This window comes from Podarcis melisellensis (genome assembly GCF_964234715.1).
Source record: "Podarcis melisellensis genome assembly, chromosome: 5".
In the NCBI taxonomy this organism is placed as follows: domain Eukaryota; kingdom Metazoa; phylum Chordata; class Lepidosauria; order Squamata; family Lacertidae; genus Podarcis; species Podarcis melisellensis.
Window position 1 is genome coordinate 44,547,588 of NC_138537.1, and position 20,260 is coordinate 44,567,847.

At 40.4% G+C, this 20,260-nt stretch overlaps 2 protein-coding genes across 4 annotated transcripts in view; one reads left to right on the plus strand and one right to left on the minus strand.

Moving 5' to 3' along the window:
* CNNM2 (cyclin and CBS domain divalent metal cation transport mediator 2) overlaps positions 1-18,780 on the plus strand; it is a 111,947-nt gene extending 93,167 nt beyond the window's left edge. Inside the window, exons 5-8 of one of the 2 annotated variants that reach the window (XM_081911586.1) lie at positions 2,875-2,968; positions 7,087-7,152; positions 13,548-13,729; positions 17,404-18,780. In XM_081911586.1, coding sequence (XP_081767712.1) covers positions 2,875-2,968; positions 7,087-7,152; positions 13,548-13,729; positions 17,404-17,613 — 552 coding nt within the window. In that variant the 3' untranslated portion in view covers positions 17,614-18,780. The remainder of the gene's footprint in view (positions 1-2,874; positions 2,969-7,086; positions 7,153-13,547; positions 13,730-17,403) is intronic. The other variant, XM_081911584.1, reaches the window with a different exon arrangement.
* Positions 8,394-20,260, minus strand: part of NT5C2 (5'-nucleotidase, cytosolic II) — an 82,525-nt gene continuing 70,658 nt past the window's right edge. The window contains exon 20 of one of the 2 annotated variants that reach the window (XM_081911593.1): positions 8,394-9,658. Coding sequence is in view for 1 of the 2 variants with exons in the window: in XM_081911591.1 (XP_081767717.1) it covers positions 9,608-9,658 (51 nt within the window). In the remaining variant the exon portion in view is untranslated. The remainder of the gene's footprint in view (positions 9,659-20,260) is intronic. The other variant, XM_081911591.1, reaches the window with a different exon arrangement.

The following is a 20,260-nucleotide window of genomic DNA, read 5'->3' on the forward strand; positions in this document are numbered from 1 at the left end:
CTATCATCTGCACCCGAATGTTATCTTTTATAATTACATGAATAGGCATTGCAGGTGGTGGCAAAGTAGGTGCAATGCCTATTAAAATTAGGTGGCTTCCTCTGCAGACACTGCACTTCTGGCAAAATCTTAGCTTCACTTTTGCTTTGTCATGCAGGGTAATAGTTTGCCAGTATTTGTTTTCCATAGATTTCAGTGGGTCAGGAAAACCGTAATAACATTTACACTGATTAGAACTTTGATGCTGAACAAGTCTGGCTAAATCAGTGGCAGCTTTCAGCAAAATTGGGGGGTGGGTATGTGATTTATTGTTAACTGGTAAAAACGGTCAAAGTTCAGTTTTCAGCACTTCTAAAACTTGCTATATCTGTGGCAATTTGAATCTTATCGGTTTGAAATTTGGCACTTTCATAGCTATATCATGTATGGCAAGTTTGAAGTTATCAGCCAGATATACCCCATTTTATAAGCTTAGGAATATTGAGGCTTCTAATGACAGACTCACCTTAACTATAGGAGTCATCCTGTGCACTTATAACGAACTATATGGATAGTTACTTTTTGTAGCTTTGCTTCATGGAAGGAGGTGATTTGTGTAGCATCTTATGTGAATCTTGTGGAATGTGGTGTATGTCAAGCCTACTTTTCCTCAAGCTTCTTGGAGGCAAGGTCACAAAAGTTAAAATGAGGAATGCATCCTTTGTTCCTTTCAGATACTTTGTTTAGTCAGTTAGTATATTAGTTTTTTTCTCATGTGGAAAACACTTCTTCCACTTTTCTTTACATCAGCTAATAGGTGGGCATTCTCCAACAATAGCAACTTTCTCTTGGAATGTGATGAGTAACATAAAAAGAATTTGTCAGGACAGCAATAGTTCAAACCTGCCCCCAATGGTGAATTATGTGTTGCTGTTATCTATTCAGTCATACAATCCATCTCACTTTCCTGCTTTCTGTGTCAGTCTCCCTTTCCTACTGATCTCTTTGGTACTTAGTGGGGAGGTGGAGATGGACATGCACACACTCAAAATATTCTATTAGGGGAGAGGGGAACAAGTATCTGCTTCTTTACTAGAGCATTAAAACATTCATCGAGCTGGGTTGCTGCAGAACTTGTATGTGAGATAGCACAGATGGCCTTGATTTTCTTTTCTACTAGTCAGTTAAGAACTGTTAAGGCCCTAAATGTTCTTGGAGACAAATTAGAAATGATTATTGAAAGGGAGCATATGTCCAAAAGGGCAACTTTTTGCCAGACTTATCAATGTTGCACCCACCAGCAACAGCCAGTGATGTAGGACTGGGAACACGCAAGAAGATGACATCATGGCAAAAGTTAGACTGCCAAAGCATTAGAGAGAATTGTCGGGTGGGAGAGAGAATTGCACCCATTTTGAGTAGCCACACCTGGTGTAGCATTGTCTGTTTTTGCTTTGAATAATTTCCTGATTAACACTACAAAAGTTGTTATAGCATTACTGTGAGTATAATGAGTACCAATTACTGAAACAAATAAGGTAAACTGGTTAGTCAATAGCATTTTTCTTCTGGATCCCTTTATGTAGGGCAATATAGAAATGGCTGTCTGCATGATGCAGGTTGCTTTTACTTGGAGAATAATGTTTATGTTAGAACCCAGATTAGCTGATTTTCTACAAGGCCAATAGTATCTGTCCTCATTCACACTGAAATCAACCATTCCCTAAATGGTGTGCTGTAGGGGACTGTGGGGATAAGTAGCAATGCCTATAATGTTTGCAGAATTGTGCATAATGTTTTGCTGCCTCTTTTGGGTACTCCTTCTCACACCTTAACAATATGTTGAACCAGTAGCATGGGATGTTCCTGTGTAGACCTGTCCTTACTGTTGGCATAGGATGCAATGCATATTTCTGAAAATAAATTGGGCAAGCAAGTTCAATTCATTAGAATTGTGCTTTTTGTCAGCTGCTGAATAGCATGCCCCTGCATCTAATAATCACCCTTCTCACTTGCGTTAGATAACTGGACTATTCCTTGGCATGCATGAGTGGTACTTGCTTATTTCTCTCACCCCTCTCGTCTTTCTAAGAAATAATATATCTGGCAAGAGTTGCACTATTGCTACAGCTTTCCGGAAGCTGCATTGTTATCTGAGTGTGAAAATACTATGATGTTGCATGACAAGAAATGTAAATCAGTGTATAGTTACATGCATTACAGTTTTAATTTGGAGATAATATGAGAAAAACACATAGCTGGATAACAGTAGGATCTGTTCTGTCTACCTGCAATGGCTCCTACAGTAGGAGAGTGTTGGCATTAGTTCAAGATACCTGTCCACCTGTTGTTATGCTACAGGATATTTTATAGGATAGCAATTCTAACCACACCAGTGCCACAAGTGTACATTCTTGCTAGTCATTCATATAAAATGGGGTGATAAGGCAGCAGAACAGGGAACCATCTAGTACTAGGTTGAGATGATGGATTATCTGCTGTGTGTGTGTGTGTGTGTGTGTGTGTGTGTGTGTGTGTCAGGGCTCTTCCATGAAATGCTACCTGAAACGTTCTATGACAATATGTTGCGCACTGAAACTATACAGAGGCCCTGAAAAGATTATATTATACATGTAGTGTAGCCTTCTTCAAGTATTCAGAATTCTGAAGAATTATTTTTACCCATATATTTGTGATTTATTTGTGCATGATTGAGAAACTGCAGTATCTAGAACACTGAATATGAATGGAAAAAGAAATTGTGTTGTTTTTTTTTAAAAAAGCTTTATCTGCCTCACATGTTGATCTTATTGAACTTCAGATGAGGGATGAACATTAACTCAAAGCAGGAATACTTTTGAACCCACTAGGAACATTGTCATCTTTTCTCCACAGGGGAAAGTGGAAGTGGAGGCTGGGAAAGAGGGAATGAAGTTTGAGGCTGGTGCTTTCTCTTACTATGGAGTGATGGCTCTCACAGCATCACCAGGTAATTTCTTAATTTCTCTGTTTGAAATTCCTTCCAGAACAAACATCCCCTACTGCTGGGGTGTTGAGGGCTAGAGGAACAAATTTAGTTTTTGATTAAATCTGATGAAGCAGTACATAACAGTGCCCTGTCAACATAAACAGCTTGACATGGAGGAAACCTTAAGCCACCAGAAGTGTTTAATTAGAATGCCGCAGAATGTTTATTGGCACGAATCTAGCACAGTATTTAGATTTGGTAGCTTAACATTTCTTGTTAATTTTTGTACTGAAAAATTGTCGGGACAAAAGAAGAAAATAAGCTGCTTGGAGATCAGGTCTGCCTACCATTGCAAATCTTTTTATCAAATCAATAAATTAATCTTTTAAAAAGTCAGAAATCCATATTAGAGCAATACCTTTTATTAGGCCAACCAAAACATCACAAAATAGTGTGCAAGCCTTCAAGTTCTCAATAACTCCTCTTCAGTTAGATGGCAAAGCAGTGTGGAGAGAGAAAAAAACTTGGCTGACAGGACTCCCTTGAATCTGTATTTAGTAAGAGTGTTAAGGAAGAATGTGGGAGTATGTAGCAGACATTCAAATAAGTCTCTTTCAGGTTCTATGCTGGTATCAGATTGCTTCAAGGTTAAGGGGTAGAAGAAACAGCAATGATTTCTTGTTTAGCTGTCAGAATAATTGTAGTCAAGTAGTTCACACTTCAACATATGAATAAGAGGTATGCATTATGTGAGGGGTACAACTGTCCAATAATGACATAGGCTATCATAAGTTTGATCTCACTCCTATCAGGTGGTATTGACAGTTGGTTTCTATTTTATGTTATTGTTTAAGGCATTTTTAATCTGTTTTTTCACCAGAAAGGCTCCCAACTCATTTTCAAAATCAGAAAGATTGTCCCTGCCCTCAGACTTACAGTCTGAAAGACATGACAGACAAGGGGGAAAGGAACAAGGATAAAAACACTTGGGCACTGTTACAGTTCATATAACAGCTGGGATGAAAACAGTTCAGGTAGCCTGATGGAATGACTACAGCTTGATGACAGCCGGGGAGAGCCACAGGCAGCTGATCTCTCAGCAAGAGTGCAACAGCACTTCTTTACTTCTCTCCCTTTGTTATGCAGCCTAGTGGAATGACTGTCACATTGGTTAATGAAAACCTCCTGGGTAACAGAACTTCAGATTTTCTGAAGTTCAGATTGTTAGAAGGCCTTTGCCAGAGTTTGATTAGTTCATATTTGTCTTTATAATAAAGCTTTTCTCCATTATGCTGTGGAATTATGCAGTGGTGGCTGGAAGATAGGGAGATGGAACAGTAGGTGGAGCCAGAGCCAGTGTTGGGCAGAGCCAAGTAATTCTAGTTTTGTCCCATCCTTCTCCCTGCTGAGTTCTACAAGGGCAGTATTGATCCCAAGGAGGAGGAAGATGACATGCAATATTAAAGTATATAAATTTTAAGTAAGAAGGCCAGCCAGTGGGGGCTGGATGAAGGCAGACTGAGTTTGGAGGGGCAGTGCCCCTTTGACCCAAATGGATCAGCCTCCACTGGGGGGTTATGTGGGCATTTCTATGCCTGTACCCTGTTGGAAAACTGGCTTTGTTTTAGAGTACTGTGGGAGACAACACATACTTTCTGTAGGCTAAGGTGTACAGTAGCTATAGCGATTTATTTATATTTGTGCTAAGATACATATTTACAGCTGCCTAGAGTTAAAGTGGTACCATGGTTCTCAAACTTAATCCATTCCGGAAGTCCATTCTAAAACCAAAGTGTTCCCAAACAAAGGCGCGCTTTCCCATAGAAAGTAATGCAAAATGGATTAATCCTTTCCAGACTTTTAAAAGCAACCTCTAAAATAGCAATTTAACATGAATTTTAATATCTAACAAGACCATTTCTGGATTAGGGTTAATTTTAGGATTGGGTTAGTGTTAGGGTAAGGATTAGAATTAGGGTTAGGGCCAGTGTTGTTTTATGTTTTCTTGTGATTTTGATTCATTTGCGGTTTGTTTGCTTTATTCAAATTTGCTGTGTTGCTGCTTATTCATGAGTTGCAAGTTTGTTGGCTTTGTGATTTTCTGGAGAGTTTCAGTTTTAATTTTAAATGCTCAGCGGAGCGCGGAGCCTCCACCCCGGCTGAGAGATCCACACCCCTGCTTCCTCTTTCATGCAAGTAGGAGCTGGATTGGGCAGCTCAGCTGGGGAGCAGGAAGCCTCTGCTTCCCAGCTGAGAGATCGCAGCTGGGGGCTCCTTCTCCTCAAGGGGGAAGTTTAAAGGAGCCCCCACCTCAGCATCAGAGCCCCTGCACCACCTGAAGGCAGCCAGGCAGAATAAATGCTGGGGTGGTGAAGGTGGAGGCAACCCGGCAGCTGCATCTGAGAGCCCCTAAACTGCTGCTTAGGCTGTCTCCGCATTGCTACCCTATGCTCCTTTTAACTTCTCTATTCTGAAGGCAGCCCTGTTTAGGGAAGCTTTTAATATCTGAAAAACTATTGTATTTTAATATTTTGTTGGAAGCCGCCCAGAGTGGCTGGGAAAACCAGCTGGGAAAAGTGTGAAGCTCAGCTGGGAAAAGTGTGAAGGATCCTGCACCTCTCCAGGTGAGCAGCCCCAATCCAGCTCCTACTCCTGTGCAAGCAGGAGTGGGGTTGGGGTTCTCTTAGCTGGGAAGCAGAGGCTTTGCGCTCCCCAGCTGAGCTGCCCTGATCCAGCTTCTACTCCAGTGCAGGCAGGAGCGGGGGCACTCAAAGCAGAAGTGTGGCACTGAAAAAAGAGTGTAACACTCAAAACGGAACAGTTCAGATTCCAAAAACCGAGGTACCACTGTATAGGGCAAAATCCAATGGTGTCTGCCCACTTGTGTAACAGAAATCTACTTGCACAATGGGACTTCCAGTTTCTCTTCTCCCCTCTCCTGTGTTCTGGGTGCCTCTTCAATCTGCTCCAAAGGGTTGCCTAGCCTCTCAAGGTAGACAAGGTGAGACAAGCCCTGGTTTCTTCTGTAGCATTGCTCTTATGCTCTTATTCTATTGGAAAAGGAAGTGTTGCTCTTGCAATATGTCCCATTTCAGATTGATTTAGTATCGCATGCTGGTGCTGCATTCTCACCCACTTCTTTCCATGTTTCTGCATTTGAGGGGATAAATCCCTCTTCCAGATGCCATTTGAGCCTTTCCCTTGCAATAACCACTTCTCCAGAGCAATGCCTTTTACATCTTGGAGGAGGTGTGGGGAGAAGCAGGAGGCCTGCCTGGTGTCAGCATGGTCTGGTACTAAGGTGGCTGGTGCTGATCCTTGTTGTGTTGCTGCTGTATTTTCCTATTAAACCATTTCAATCTCTACTGTCTTGATGCCTGATATCTTCCAGAATGACTGGAATAGGATGAAATCTTAAAGGAATTCATAGTTGTAAGAAATAAAAGTTGCAGCTCACTTTGCAACAGCTGTCTTTGATGACAGCCAAAAGACTTTACAGAACGAAATGCTGTTCTTGTCTGGAAAAAATGATGGCAATGTGGTGTTTTGAATTTTACGAGGCCCATGTTGACTAACACAGTGGGATGAGCTGCACTTACCATTGCATTTTGTAACATACGATCAAAATGGATAGTAGTGAAAATACTACTACTTTATATTACATATCTTGACCCCTTGTGCTACACACACCTTATTTTTTGTCATATAGTTTTATTTAAAAGCATTAACATACTGATTAATATTTCAAAAAAATCTCTGAGTTTACAGTCCAACAAACAAACAATATATCATTAAAACATTGCTTTATATCATTGTTACTAAGTGCTGGATCCCCAAGAGGACTAATGAACTATAGTTCCTAAATGAAAAGCTGTTCATATGTTTATGGTTAGTAAACAGGGAACATGTATAGTTGCACAACTCCCGATTTCTTGTATTATTTAGTAAGTTTCTGATCAGCTTTTCATTGCTTTATGTCCCTTCATTGTTTTCTACCCCTTTATTTTCCCCTCTAATTTTGAATTGTATTTTAGTTCTCTGTTATGTGTCAACTGATCCTCTCTCCTGTTGATTATAGATACCAGCACCCTCACTGATCCTGACCTCATCTGTTTTTTTTCTTTCCCTCTTTCGTCTAGTTCCCTTGTCCCTGTCTCGTACCTTTGTTGTCAGCAGAACAGAATTATTAGCAGCAGGTACTCCAGGTAAACTTGCACGTTTCTTCTTCACCCTTCTTATTCACTGCACTTACCCTCTATTGGATCAGCAACAGCTTGCATTTACCAGATGCCCATTTTGTTGGAGAAATGCAGGCAAGAACATGCCTGACAGGTAGGTGCTTGAGCTTGTGTTTGCGATTGAAGGAGGAGGAGATCACTCCCTGCCCAGTTTCTTTCTGATTGCACACAGGAGAGAGAGATCTCCTTTGTAAAGGGCTCTGAAAGATGTCTTTGCCAGTCCTTTCCACAGCCACCTCTGACAAGTAAGGCACTCTACAAAAAGAGTCAGGAATGGGCCAAACTAGATGTGACTATTGCCTTTGTATAGTTGTTTTTTCTTTCACAAATAGCTCACACAGGAGGCCCCAGGCTTGATCAGAACCATGAGATGAGGAAAGTGAGCATTTAACCCACCCCCCACTGTGTTCAATATCTACACACCCCACACCATTCCCCATGGGCTCCAAAGGGGGCTTTCCTTCCATTATTAATAGCAGGTAAAGGGAAGACCAATCCAACCTAGGATCACAGCGGGGGCAAAGGGTTAAAGGCCCCTCATATCACTATCCCAGTATGACCCACTATCCCACACCCATGTACTGGATATTTGTGAAGGAAATAACATGATAAACATGTCTAATCTGGCCCTCAGTCTGTCATACAGGCCACATCTGCAAGCCCGGTCAAAAACCTTCTTAAATAGCTAGAGAATTCCAATTCATCATGTGGAAACATGCTTTTGCAGCTACAGGTATTGTTGTTTGAGGCAAGCAATCCCTATCCATGCTACCAGTGGAAGTTGCTCTGACCTCCCAAGTTCCAACTCCTGCAGCCATCTCTTGTTCCCCTTCTCCAGGTGTTTCCTTGTTAAGGCTTCCAGGCCTCCCAAGATGCCTGGGGCCTTTCACCAGCGTCTGCCACTGTCAGTCTCAAACATGTCAGCATCTAGTTCTTCCAGTTGTGTCTGGCTTCTAAGGCATCCTAACTGAAGTGGACTTTGGGGCACTCAAAGCACTTCCAAATCCCAAAGCCACCTTTTGTTCTCGGGTACTTCCTTGTACTCCTTGTACTCCTGCACTAGGAGATTTCTCTAAGCATCTCCTAATCCTGTACAACATACCACTTCAGTCACAGCAGAGATGCTTCCCAAGAAGCCTGATAAGAGACATAACAGCCTTCAATTCCTTGGGATCTACCTTGTCTCACTCAACGTGATACAATCCCCTTCTCTGTGTTGATAGCGATCATCTATGAGATAGTATTGTGATTATCTTTCTGTATTGATTGTGCAAAGGTAGGCATCTTGGAAGGTGAGCAAAATGAATTGTTATCAAGACAGAGTTCTGCAAACTGGAATCCAGTTTTGTTCGGCAATATAACACCCTTTATTGTCTCAGAACAGCTTGAGGTTTTTGAAAGTGCACAGTGGTAATTAGTAATGGTGGTGTCAGTGGCCAGGAGAGTTTCCCCCAAGATTCAGCTCCACCCCATCTAGAGGAGGTGACTTTGCCACAGTGATCCATGCTCTGGTCATGTCCAGACTAGACGCCTGCATTGTGCTCTACATGGGGTTGCCTTTAAAGATGGTCCAGAAACTTCTTCTGGTCCAAGAATCCTACAAGGGTCTAGACAGTTGGTGTCTGTGACAGCTTAATTATATTAGTTGTACTGATTACCAATGTTTCAAGGCTCAATTTAAGGTGCTGGTTTTGACTTTTAAAGTCCTAAATGGTTTGTACCCAGCTGCAGGTTCCTGTACCATCTTGCCCACACTTTAAAGATCTGCTTTGGAATCTCTTCTGGTGTGTCTTCCCACTAGAGCTGAAAGGTCGGTGGCCAGGGAGAAGTTCTTCTCTGTGGTGGCCCAAAGATTTGGAATTCCATTCTCTTGGACTGACATCGTCACACTACAGGGTTTTCAGAAGGCCTTGAAAACCTTATCTCTTTCAACCAGCCTTCAAGGCACGATGCTTTACTGGCTAGTTGGTTGAAATATGATTTTTAGGGGCTCTTTTAAAATATATGAGGAGTGTTGTTTTGTTGTTTCTAGTTTAAAACATTTTTTCTCATTTTCTCTGCTTTATATTGTAACCTGTTTGAATGGGCATCCATCCCCCTCCCCCCAAAAAGAGTCCTAAAATATTTTACATAATGCATGTCTACAGAATCGTCTAGATTTTTCTGTTCCTATATAACTAGTAGGAATTTGACCTCTCACTTCCCTACATAATGGAAGGAATTACATAGTATTGCAGCTCCAACCTGGGGGGAAAATCCAGTCTGACTTGAATTTATTCAGTCACTTTGATAGGAGCAGCTGTGGTCTTGATCTGCTTTCTTCACAGCACCAGGCCTGGTGTATCCCTATCTGTCTTAGCCAGCAGTACTGTTTGAGAGGCTCTTGGGCCTGATGGGCTCTTCCACATAGTTGATATGAATTTCAGGTTGCAGCTATGCTCCCTGCAGTTGTGGGTCCTGAAGGTTTTCTCTCCTATATATTCAAAGAAATTTTAGTTGATTAATCATATGTCAGTAAATGAAATCATTTACATTTACATTAATTTGCATATGAATAAAACAGTACTTATGGTCCACGATGTTCCTACATGTTAGGTGTTAGCTAGCCTGGAAAGCTCACTTGATTAGGGTTGCAGGTTTGATCCCCATATGGGACAGCTGCATATTCCTGCATTGCAGGGGGCTGGACTAGATGACCCTCATGGTTCCTTCAAATTCTATGATTCTATGTTATAGCAGGCACCATCTTGGAAGTGACATTTCCTGATGTGTGAGGAAAAGGGGGAATAGGTGTTTTTTTTATAAGATTGTGCCTTTGACCTATAGGTTTTGTAAGTTCTTCTAGTAAATATGTTCAACAGTCTTTTTTAAAAAAATAACTTGCTCAATTAATGACACCTTTTAATTAAATATTGTTAATTTATCTAATCTGTCTAAATGTTATAGTCCTGCCTATATGCCACTTTTATGCCATCTTTGTGCTACGGTCAGTGGTTTGAACATGAGCAGCAAAGTGCTGGCTTTGTTTCTTCAATACTATGTCTGGGTGAGGGGAATTTTCAGCAGTTTTCTTTCATATCACCTAAAACAATATTTTTCAGTAGAAACAGTTGTCCTCTGAGGTGGGTTTTAGGGGGTCCAGGGGGCTGTAGAGGGGGAGAAGACCAAGGGGGAAATTGGTTGCTTGATCTGCTTTCCTCTTGCTCAACCTTTGTAACCTTTGGCATACAAGTTCATGCTTATTGGTATTTAATAATACGTAGATGAAGAATTTTCATTCAAATTCTTTCACCTTTAAAACTTTAATTGTTGGCTAAGAACAAGATAGAGACATTGTAGCAGACCCAGCAGCACCACTCTGAATGCTGAGACAAATGCTGGGGCCTATAGATGCTGCAACAGCAACTGCCATTTTTACTACCCCAGAAGCTGATCTGCCAGAGGCATGCTGCCCCCAGTGCATTGCCTGGTCTGGCAAATATGATTGGTGGTTGAGATAAGGTGCAGGCGTAGGCAGCAGCAAGGACAGAGAAGCAGCAAGTGAAACGTTGGCAGCTCCATCTACTATCTTTGCTCAAAGCTTCCTCAAATTTGACACTAGGCATCAACATTAGATTTGAAAACAACGTTAGATTTTGATATTTACAATATTGTCATTTGTTTTAGATCCCCCCCCCCCATTCTACACTAACTCTGTATTCATTCTGTGTGTCATGCCTCTAATGGGAGATGGGTGTGTTGGCTAGAAAGCAACACAGGTGATAGCAATTGCCCAATAGCTAAAGTCATGAAGCAGAGGGAGAAGTACAACTGTAACCAGGACTGAGTGAAGGATAAAGAAATTAATGGGTTTCAGTTACAGCAGAACAGATTTAAATTGCACAATGTTTGTAAGTAAAATTCTCATTGCTATGTATCCTTAGATTTGTGTACAGGGAGATTCAGGTATTGGGTTTTTTTTATAAAAAGATAAGATTTATATAACATCTGTCAAGGATAACAATTAAGAAAGTGAGTATTTTGAATTATATATTTGTTAGATGTATTTGACTCTTGAGATAATTTGCAGTTAGAATTCTCTTAAAACCACGTTCTTTGCCTTGATAGTTCAGTTAAAGCTTCTGTATAGTTTATTCTCTGGAGGAACCCATTTCCCCCAGTATTGACAATTTTCTTTTTGTAATTAATCAGCAGGAGGAAAAAATGTGTGTTTGTTTTGCTTATTTTTCAAATATACTTCCTGCCTTCTTACCTCCTGATTTTTTGCTTTACAAACTACAAGGAAATTCTCACTACAGGTTTTAATTGCCTGCTGTTTGTCTTGCAGTCATTTGAGGATTTAGTACCTCCACACCTGTGTTTAGTATAATGCCTTGAAATTAAAATTAGACACATTTTCAACTGCAACGTATTAGCTTTTCAAGTCTTGCTGTCTTTTAGTAGATTAGCATAAAGCATGTTTGAGGCAGGCAGTCATGAAGTGGAATAAGTATTGACCTCAGTGCTGAAAAAGTTGAAGGTGCTCAAGCTAGTGGTTCCCAAACTTAATTTTCTCACTGACTACTTGAAAATTGCTGATTGTCTTGGCAGGCCACCGAATAACTTTTCTGCCTAGTGTAGCAATTGATATGTGCTGCACCAGACATCTTATGGTTTTTAATTGCATTTTATCAGACACACCACTGTGAACCACCTGAATGTAGCTTGTGGATCACTGGTGGTCCTCAGATCACTGTTTGGCAACCCCTGCTCTAAATGACTTCTAATCAGCCCTTGCTTTTGGGTACCGATACCTAGATTTGTGGACCAGCTGTTATTTTTCAGGAAACCATGTTCATTCCATGCAAGTGAAACCAAGTAGGTTTAGAAGGCCCATTATCCGAATTAAATACCCCATGATCAGTTTGAATTGTTTCCATTAATTAACATTTATCTGATCAGCATAAGGTATCAAAGTGGGAGAAGGAAATTGTCTATATTATTGGTGGCAGAAATATATGTACTTAATTTGTATTATTGCATGCTGTTGTGAGGAAATGAAGGATCCCCACATAATGGTATTTTTAGACACTGAGCTGTTGTGGCATAAATGTGATAGAGCCTGGATATTTCTCCGTGCCTTCTTCACCTCCTTTTATCATATATTCATTCCTTGCTGCAGCCACTTGTTTATTTGCATTGTTACATGAACTGGCTATTCTGCAAATAAACACAATTGTTCTGATTGATACCTTAATGCACAGGCTAGACGGGACCTTAGTGAGGAAAAGGTTACAAGAGGAGCTTTTGCTTGATAGCTCAGTGATGCTCAGTACTTTGAACATCTGAATTGGTTGTTTCTAGTTTTGGCTTCTTCTTTTGTTGGTGCCTTCTGTTGGGCCCAGAAACATTACAACTCGGACTCCTTGTTCTTAAATAAAGCAGTCTTGCTGCACGGCCAGCACAAGAGGAGTCTTTCGTACTGTGCTCTCTGTGTTAAAAATTTTCTGGAATACCCACCACCACCTTGTTTGCTGCCTGTTCACAATATTGCACAATGGTGCCTTGAAATCATCTTTGTGTAGAAGTAAGTTTGTAGAAACTGTTCAGTGTTACACTTCTGATATCATATTCTTAAAATGTGCATAGGGAAATAGTTAACATTTCCACAGGTTTGTTGTAACATGGGAATATTCAGATGTTTAGGATGTTTGAACACAGCAGAAGAAACTGGCATCTGCAAAGCTTCAAATCTATTCCACTTTACAAAAATGTGTAACTGTGCCTGTTTACGAAACACCTTCCTTCATGTATTTTCAAAACATAAGATGGGAAATGTCAGGAAATGGTCATAATTAGCTAAAGAGAAAGGTTTGAGAAGTGGTATTAAATACAGTGTGTTATGAGTCTTTTGTAGTATGATATTAATTTGCAACTGGCTATAATTGAATTGAAATGAAAGCTGCACTTTTCTTAGACCCTTGTAAAGTGAAAACTAATTTTTAATCTGGTCAGACTTTAATATTATCCTCTTAAATTGACGTCTTCTTGGTCTTTGGCCCTATTGCCACAATCTCTTTGATTCTTGATTGTAAATCAGGATACGCTACTTATTATAGGTACCAGAACAGAATTGCTATGTCTCAATCAGCCTTTATATACAAAGTCACCTGTAATGGGTCTGAAGCTAGACAGATGAAGAAAAGAAACCTTAGAGTTGGGATTTTAGTAGTGAGATCTGTTTGAAAGTGTACACTGCAGTATTCTAGCTCTAGCAAAAAGCTGTTTCAATAGGAAAATTTAACATGGATCTACATGAACAGATGTGAGTCTCTTAAGATAAGATTTTTTCTGAAGCATCTTTTCCTTTCCTTTTTCCCCAGCTGAAAACAAGTCACCACCTCGTCCTTGTGGCTTGAATCATTCAGACTCTCTTAACAGAGGGGATCGCATTGATGCGGTGACACCAACGATAGGAAATAGCAACAACCAGTTGAACTCATTTCTTCAAGTATATGTTCCAGACTACTCAGTGAGAGCTATCTCAGACATTCAATATGTCAAGGTAGGAAAAGGGGGAATGGGTAGATATCTTCTACCAGCAAAATATATTTTTGGTTGGTTGGCTGCCCCTAGCCAATAGTTGCCAACTGGTCCTAATGTTACTTTGATAAAGCATTCAGAATTTGGAAGGAGCTGTTTTGGACTGTTGAAACCCTTCTTTTCCCCCCTTCATTGTGAGGTACCATATTATTCCACCTCTCCCAGGGAGGATCTATTCTGCACCCTACCCAAGGCATATTCCTCAGCTGTATTTGCTCAGGAATGACATGTGGATGCTGTTATAAAGAAAGGTCAGCAGCCACATGCTCCCTGCCCACATTCATCACACATTTGGGAATTAATATGTATGCTTCTTAATATGTATTTCCATTCTAAAGTTCAGCAGCTGTTGATTTCTTGGGCTTCTGATGTTTCACATGTGTTTTTAAATTATATAATACAATGTAAATTGACTTTGGGCAGTTATGAATTTGAGATCTTGAATGAATTGATAGCCTTCAATTTTGTATGTTCTAACGGCACCCATCTAAATGCATGTCCCATTCATATTCTGAGATGTAGCATCAGTTAGCTTGCCTTCACGAGAGGGGGTCTTGTCATCTAGGAAGCCCAGGACCTCCATACACACTGCCCAGGCCCCCAGGAGATCACTCTGGTGCTGCTAATCCAGCAGTTTGACCACCACCAGAGGCCCCCACTCCATTATCGCTCGAGACAGATGGAAGCCAACAAATATTCATATTAAATTTGAGAGAGGTAGTGCTGCATAGCCTAGAGACTATTACACAAATGAATAAGGACATCTGTTCACTTCTCATTTCTCCAGAACATGCTAATGGAGCAAATGCCTATTTACAACAAGGCAGATTGGAAGTAGCCTTCCGGAATACAATTTAAGGTTCTTTCAAATACATAGATTATTGGATATTGTGCTGCTCCAGCTTGTTCTTATCCCCCAAGTAAAAGAGAAACTCTCTATTCATCTCAGTATCTAGTATTTATGGATTGTGGCCCTCTCTCAAAAATGTTCAACAATGTGTAATAATAATAATAATAATAATAATAATAATAATAATAATAATAATAATTTATTATTTATACCCCGCCCATCTGGCTGGGCCTCCCCAGCCACTCTGGGCGGCTTCCATAGATGCAGGTCCCATTATCTGCTCGCTCATTCAGCAAAAAATCACTTAATCTGAACACAAAGATTTATACCCAAACCTCACTATACACAGTGCATATTCAGATATCCTAACAGTCAGTTTGCTCACTTCCCCTTGTTTGTGCTTTGCTGGTCAGCAGCAGCCATTTTTGGACAGAAATAATGGGGAGTGGGAGTGGGGAGGGAAATCACAGGAAGGGTAGGGACAAATCAGACAGCAGGAGAGATTGGACAAGTAAGTTTTTCCTTTGTCTCTCTTTTGCTGTTTGGTTGCAGCCATTTCATGGCAGGAGGAGGAGAGGGATCACAGTATAGAAATGTTCCCATAGGAAATAATGGAAATCAACAGCTCATTATGCAAACACTCTCCTAATGATTTCCTGGGAATACATTGTGCAGAACCTGCATGTATTTATTCAATTTGTTGCTCTTTGCAACAAAAATGTCTCAAAGCAACTAAGAAAATAGGTGAAATACAAAAATGCAACAAATATCAAATCATGAAAAAATACTAATAGTGTTCACACTCAGTAATAAAATAACAAGGATAATATCCTTCCCCACCCAACCACCAAAACTGTAATAGTGAATAAACCAAACCATCTCAAGGACCAAATGCCTTTGCCTAGTGCTGAAAAACTGACAACATTGGCACTAAGCAAACTTCCCTCAAGAGAGCATTCCACAAATGGGGTGGGGGGAAGGGCCACTGAAAAAGGGGGTTCCATAAATAGGAGTATAATTTAGATTGTTTGGATGCATTTGTTTAATGAAAGCTCCCCAAGGAATCTATTCTTGGCAATTACCGTATTTACTCGAATCTAAGGCTCACCTTTTTTGGCCAAGTTATGTTGCAAAAATTAAGGTGTACGTTAGATTTGATGGCACATTTACATTCGCCAGCAAATACTTTTTTTTGGTTTCAAGGTTTTGAAAATTGAGATGTGCATTAGATTCGATGGCACATTAGACTCGAGTAAATACGGTAGAATTTTGCAGACCACATACATGCAAAGGAACGTAAAATGTGTCTTCTACTACTACTACTACTACTACTACTACTAATTTATTATTTATACCCTGCCCATCTGCCTGGGTTTCCCTAGCCACTCTTAAATAATAATAATAATAATAATAATAATAATAATAATAATAATAATAATAATAATGGCAGCTTAATACAGTGGTACCTCGGGTTAAGAACTTAATTCGTTCCGGAGGTCCGTTTTTAACCTGAAACTGTTCTTAACCTGAAGCACCGCTTTAGCTAATGGGGCCTCCTGCTGCTTCCGCAGCACGATTTATGTTCTCATCCTGAAGCAAAGTTCTTACCCCAAGGTACTATTTCTGGGTTATCGGAGTCTGTAACCTGAAGCGTCTGTAACCTGAAGCATATGTAACCCGAGGTACCACTGTAATAACAATAATAGCATTTTAAAATGTTCAAAACATCACATATATAATGCAGAAAATAGCTCTAGAATGGTTATTCACCTTTTTAAAGGCTGCTGTCCACAGTATATACTAAATTGACCAAATTCACCAGTTTTTAAAAATCGTATTACTCAAGAAATTGATAGGATAAGGAATCTCCTTGCTTTCTTTACATTGCCATCCCCCAGCATCCAAATTGAATAAGTTAATAAGAACTTGTTGTTTTCCTCGCACTTAACCATGGTTTGCCTTAGTGTTATGTGTGCACCAGGGCTAAGTGTGATCGCACAACTGTCTGGGTAACTCACATTAAAATTTATGCCCACTTTGCTCTTGTCCTGGTCCTTCTGCTGCCATGCCAACCAGAGCTAAGCCTTGGTTTGGTTTAGTACTATGTCTAATCCCATGCTCACGGCTTGTCTTCTACAAACAAGCCACAAATCTTGCCTACAGCTCATGTTTTGTCTGGAATGAGACAAGCCTCCTGGCAACAGCAGCAGGACCAGGTGAGGAGTTAAATAGCCACAACTTTTACTCACTTAATTTTTGTTAGGCTGAGCATTATGTGTGAAATGGGCATTTTTGTAAATGAGGTCATTTCAGGTGGTAATTTGTCATATAGTATAAAGATTCAGATGCAACTCATTGATATAATTTAGAGCGATAAACTTTGAGCTCTGTTTATATGAGAATTATTGCTCACTTCTTGTTTCCGAATACTTCTGTGCCACTTACTGGAGACTCTGGCTAAAATGAAGACGAGTCTCGTAAAAACTACATAGTAAGCACTTTGAACAAGGGGGATTGGATTACTTGGAAGCTTTTAGAAAATGCATCCTGTCAAAAATATCTTTACTGTTCTTATGCATTATGAAACAATTTACTGTTGCTACACTGGAAATGTTGCAGGTCTGCATGCCTTGATTTTGAAGTAACAAGGACAAGTCGGGTTGGGCTGAGATGTATGAAAACATTACAGTAGATATTACTGTACATTACAGTAGATACAGTTGTTCTCTGTATCAACAAATATTAATTTAATTATGGACTTTGTATCTTTCATGTGCTTGGCATAGATCTCAAGGCAGCAGTACCAAAATGCCCTAATGGCATCCCGGATGGATAAAACACCTCAGTCCTCGGACAGTGAAACCACTAAAATAGAACTGACTCTTACAGAACTGCATGATGGTTTGCCGGATGAGACGGCAAATCTTCTGAACGAACAGAACTGTGTAACTCACAACAAGTCCAACCACAGTATGCACAGTGAAGGCGCCATCTAGGAGCTGACACATAGCATCTTCCTCTTCCTCTGCCCTCCATCCCAACCCTTATCTTCATCAGGACCAGGCCTCATTCCTTCCCCTTGCCTTCTACCTGACTGCAAACACCATTAGTATGTGCTTACTAAGCTGTGCTGCATCCAGTGCTCTGAGACCAAAGACTTTATGCTGATCCTGAGGGCAGAAAAAGAAGCAAGAACAAGGAGCTCAGAGTGAGAGGTGGATGCAGAGAGGGAAAAGCAACCAACACCGAAGCAAAACTTGGGAACGGTGAGCCACCCTTCTGGGGTGAATGGCAAAATTCTTCCTAGTGGAGTAGAATCACGTTTATTTTTCCAGCTGTATTGATGATCCTTCTAATGTATGCAACAGTTTAAACCTAAAGCTGCATTTTATTTTTTCAAGAGAGAGATCATGGCTTTTGTTTTTTTTTTTAAAGAAGTATTTTGCAGTTTTAAGTGTTGCAGGACCTTCCCAGTTAAGTTCTTTTGTACTGTTATTGAATTTGCTCCCATTTTCCCCATATTGTTCTGTTTTCCCCTTGTTGAAATGAGAGACTGGTACTAGAATGTATTTGTTTTCTACAGAACAAAGAATGAATGAAACTTAAAGAATTTCTGGCATATCTCAATTGGGAGACTGGGAAAAAGTGGTATTCTCCCTTGTCTAACCTTTAAGGAAGGAGGTATTTTGGGGTTGTGAATGTAAAATTTTTTTTCCCAAAGGCCATGTTTTAGAGTTCATAAATGTCAGAAAATGATGTGTGTGCCATATGAAGATGATTGATTTTTCAAAGGTAATAATTTTCCCTGGAGAATTACATAGAGTTTTTATTTATTATGGGGGAGTAATGATAGCAATCCCTACCACCTCCCCTGGGCTGAGTACGTACTTTAACTTGTTTATGTTTTCAGAGTATGGGGCGCCATCATAGTCAATGTGCTCCTTACTTTGAGATGACATAATATAAGCAGGATAGAATGTAAGAGATGTTAGTCCACCAGTGACTTCAAACCTTTTATGTGATGCTGCTGTTATGCTGCTATGCTTGAGAGCCAAAGTAAATCGTCCCAAAGTTTTGCTTCCTGCAAGATGCACTTCACTGTGGATGCTATCCTGTATTAGGTTTGGCAAAAGCTTTTCCGTATAAAATCAACCTATATTTGATGGTATGTGTGGCCATGATGGTGTCTGTTTCAGTGAAGGTATTGGAGAGGCACATCTGAAAGCTTTCCTATTCTTCTACTGGTTCTCCCTTTTAGGAGCCACCTTTTTAACCTACTGTTTTAAATAAGCTCTATGGGACAGCTGTTTGGGCATGGAAGATGGACCAGGAATTGCCTTCAGGAGATTCTCAGCTCCCACACCTCAGGACGCTGATATTTACTGTGGGAGTATTTGGAGGACTGTTCCTTTAGGGGTTCTCTGAATTTGAACAACCTGCCTTGACATCATTGTGACTCTGGGTTGCCTTTTGTGTTCTTCTTGCTTATAAGAAATATGACCGTGAAAACAATATTAATTTGTTGCTGAATCGGCCTGTTCTGCACAACAGTCTCTGAGCTAACTTCCAGACTCTGTTACTCAATCCCCCCCCCCACTTCTGCTCCACCCCCATTATTTCTGCTTTGCCAGAATCCTGGGTGATAGGGATGCCTCCGATTCTTGGACACAGAAGTAGTTTTGTGCATGCTGGGATGAGCTTAATGTGAATTCCCCACTGTTCTCCTTATGGAAATGCTCTGGTGAGAGGTATGCCCCCCTCCCCCCCTTTACCCCTCGATACCTCCCTGGATGAGTTTACGGAGACAAATATTTCATTCTATTTTGGGGAAAGGTTCTTATTCAGCAATTTAGTATGCGTAAGGTGAATACTTGCTTTGTTTCACGGTTGCTCATAAAAAGAGGAATGGTAAGGAGGAAATTTAGTTTACCCCACCCCAAATCCCCATTAAACCTATCAGTTCTTTATGAAGAGCCTAAGTGAAGAGGCATCTCCAGTTATGACATTCAGTATAATTAGAAAATTTGGACCTTTTAATTTATTAGCATACATCTTTTTAAAATTAGTTTTATTCATGCTGCTCTTTACAGACAGGCCTTTGAGACAAAGAACCCACAAAGTGTTATGCTTTCTGCCAAAGCAGTAGAACAAAGGTAAACTCAAATTTTTGAATGAAATGATGTCATTATAGCCAGCACACTTCAACAGATGGGAAGTGGAGAATGTTCTTGATCAAGAATGGGATTCTCAATTGCTCTTGTTTCTTCATTTCAAGCAGCAGCTCTTTGTCTTGCAAAATGTTTTCTTCCCTATAACACATGTTGGATTCTGCAACCACATTGGTGCTGACCCAAATTAATTTTCCTGGCTTATCATGATTGGCTTTTCTAGTTTTCTTAAAAGGGTGCAGTGCTTATCTTAAATTCATGTAATTATTATTAATTAGGCCTAGAATAAACTGTACAAAGCTTGCAGGGTAAAGGCAATCTTCCATAGCCTAGCCCAGGGGTAGAAAACCCATGGTCATCCAGATGTTGTTTGGGTGGGGGAGACTTCCCCATCAGCCCCAGTCAGAAAGCTCAATGGTCAGGGATAGTAGGAGCTGTAGTCCAGTAACATCTGGAGACCCCCAAGTTCCACACC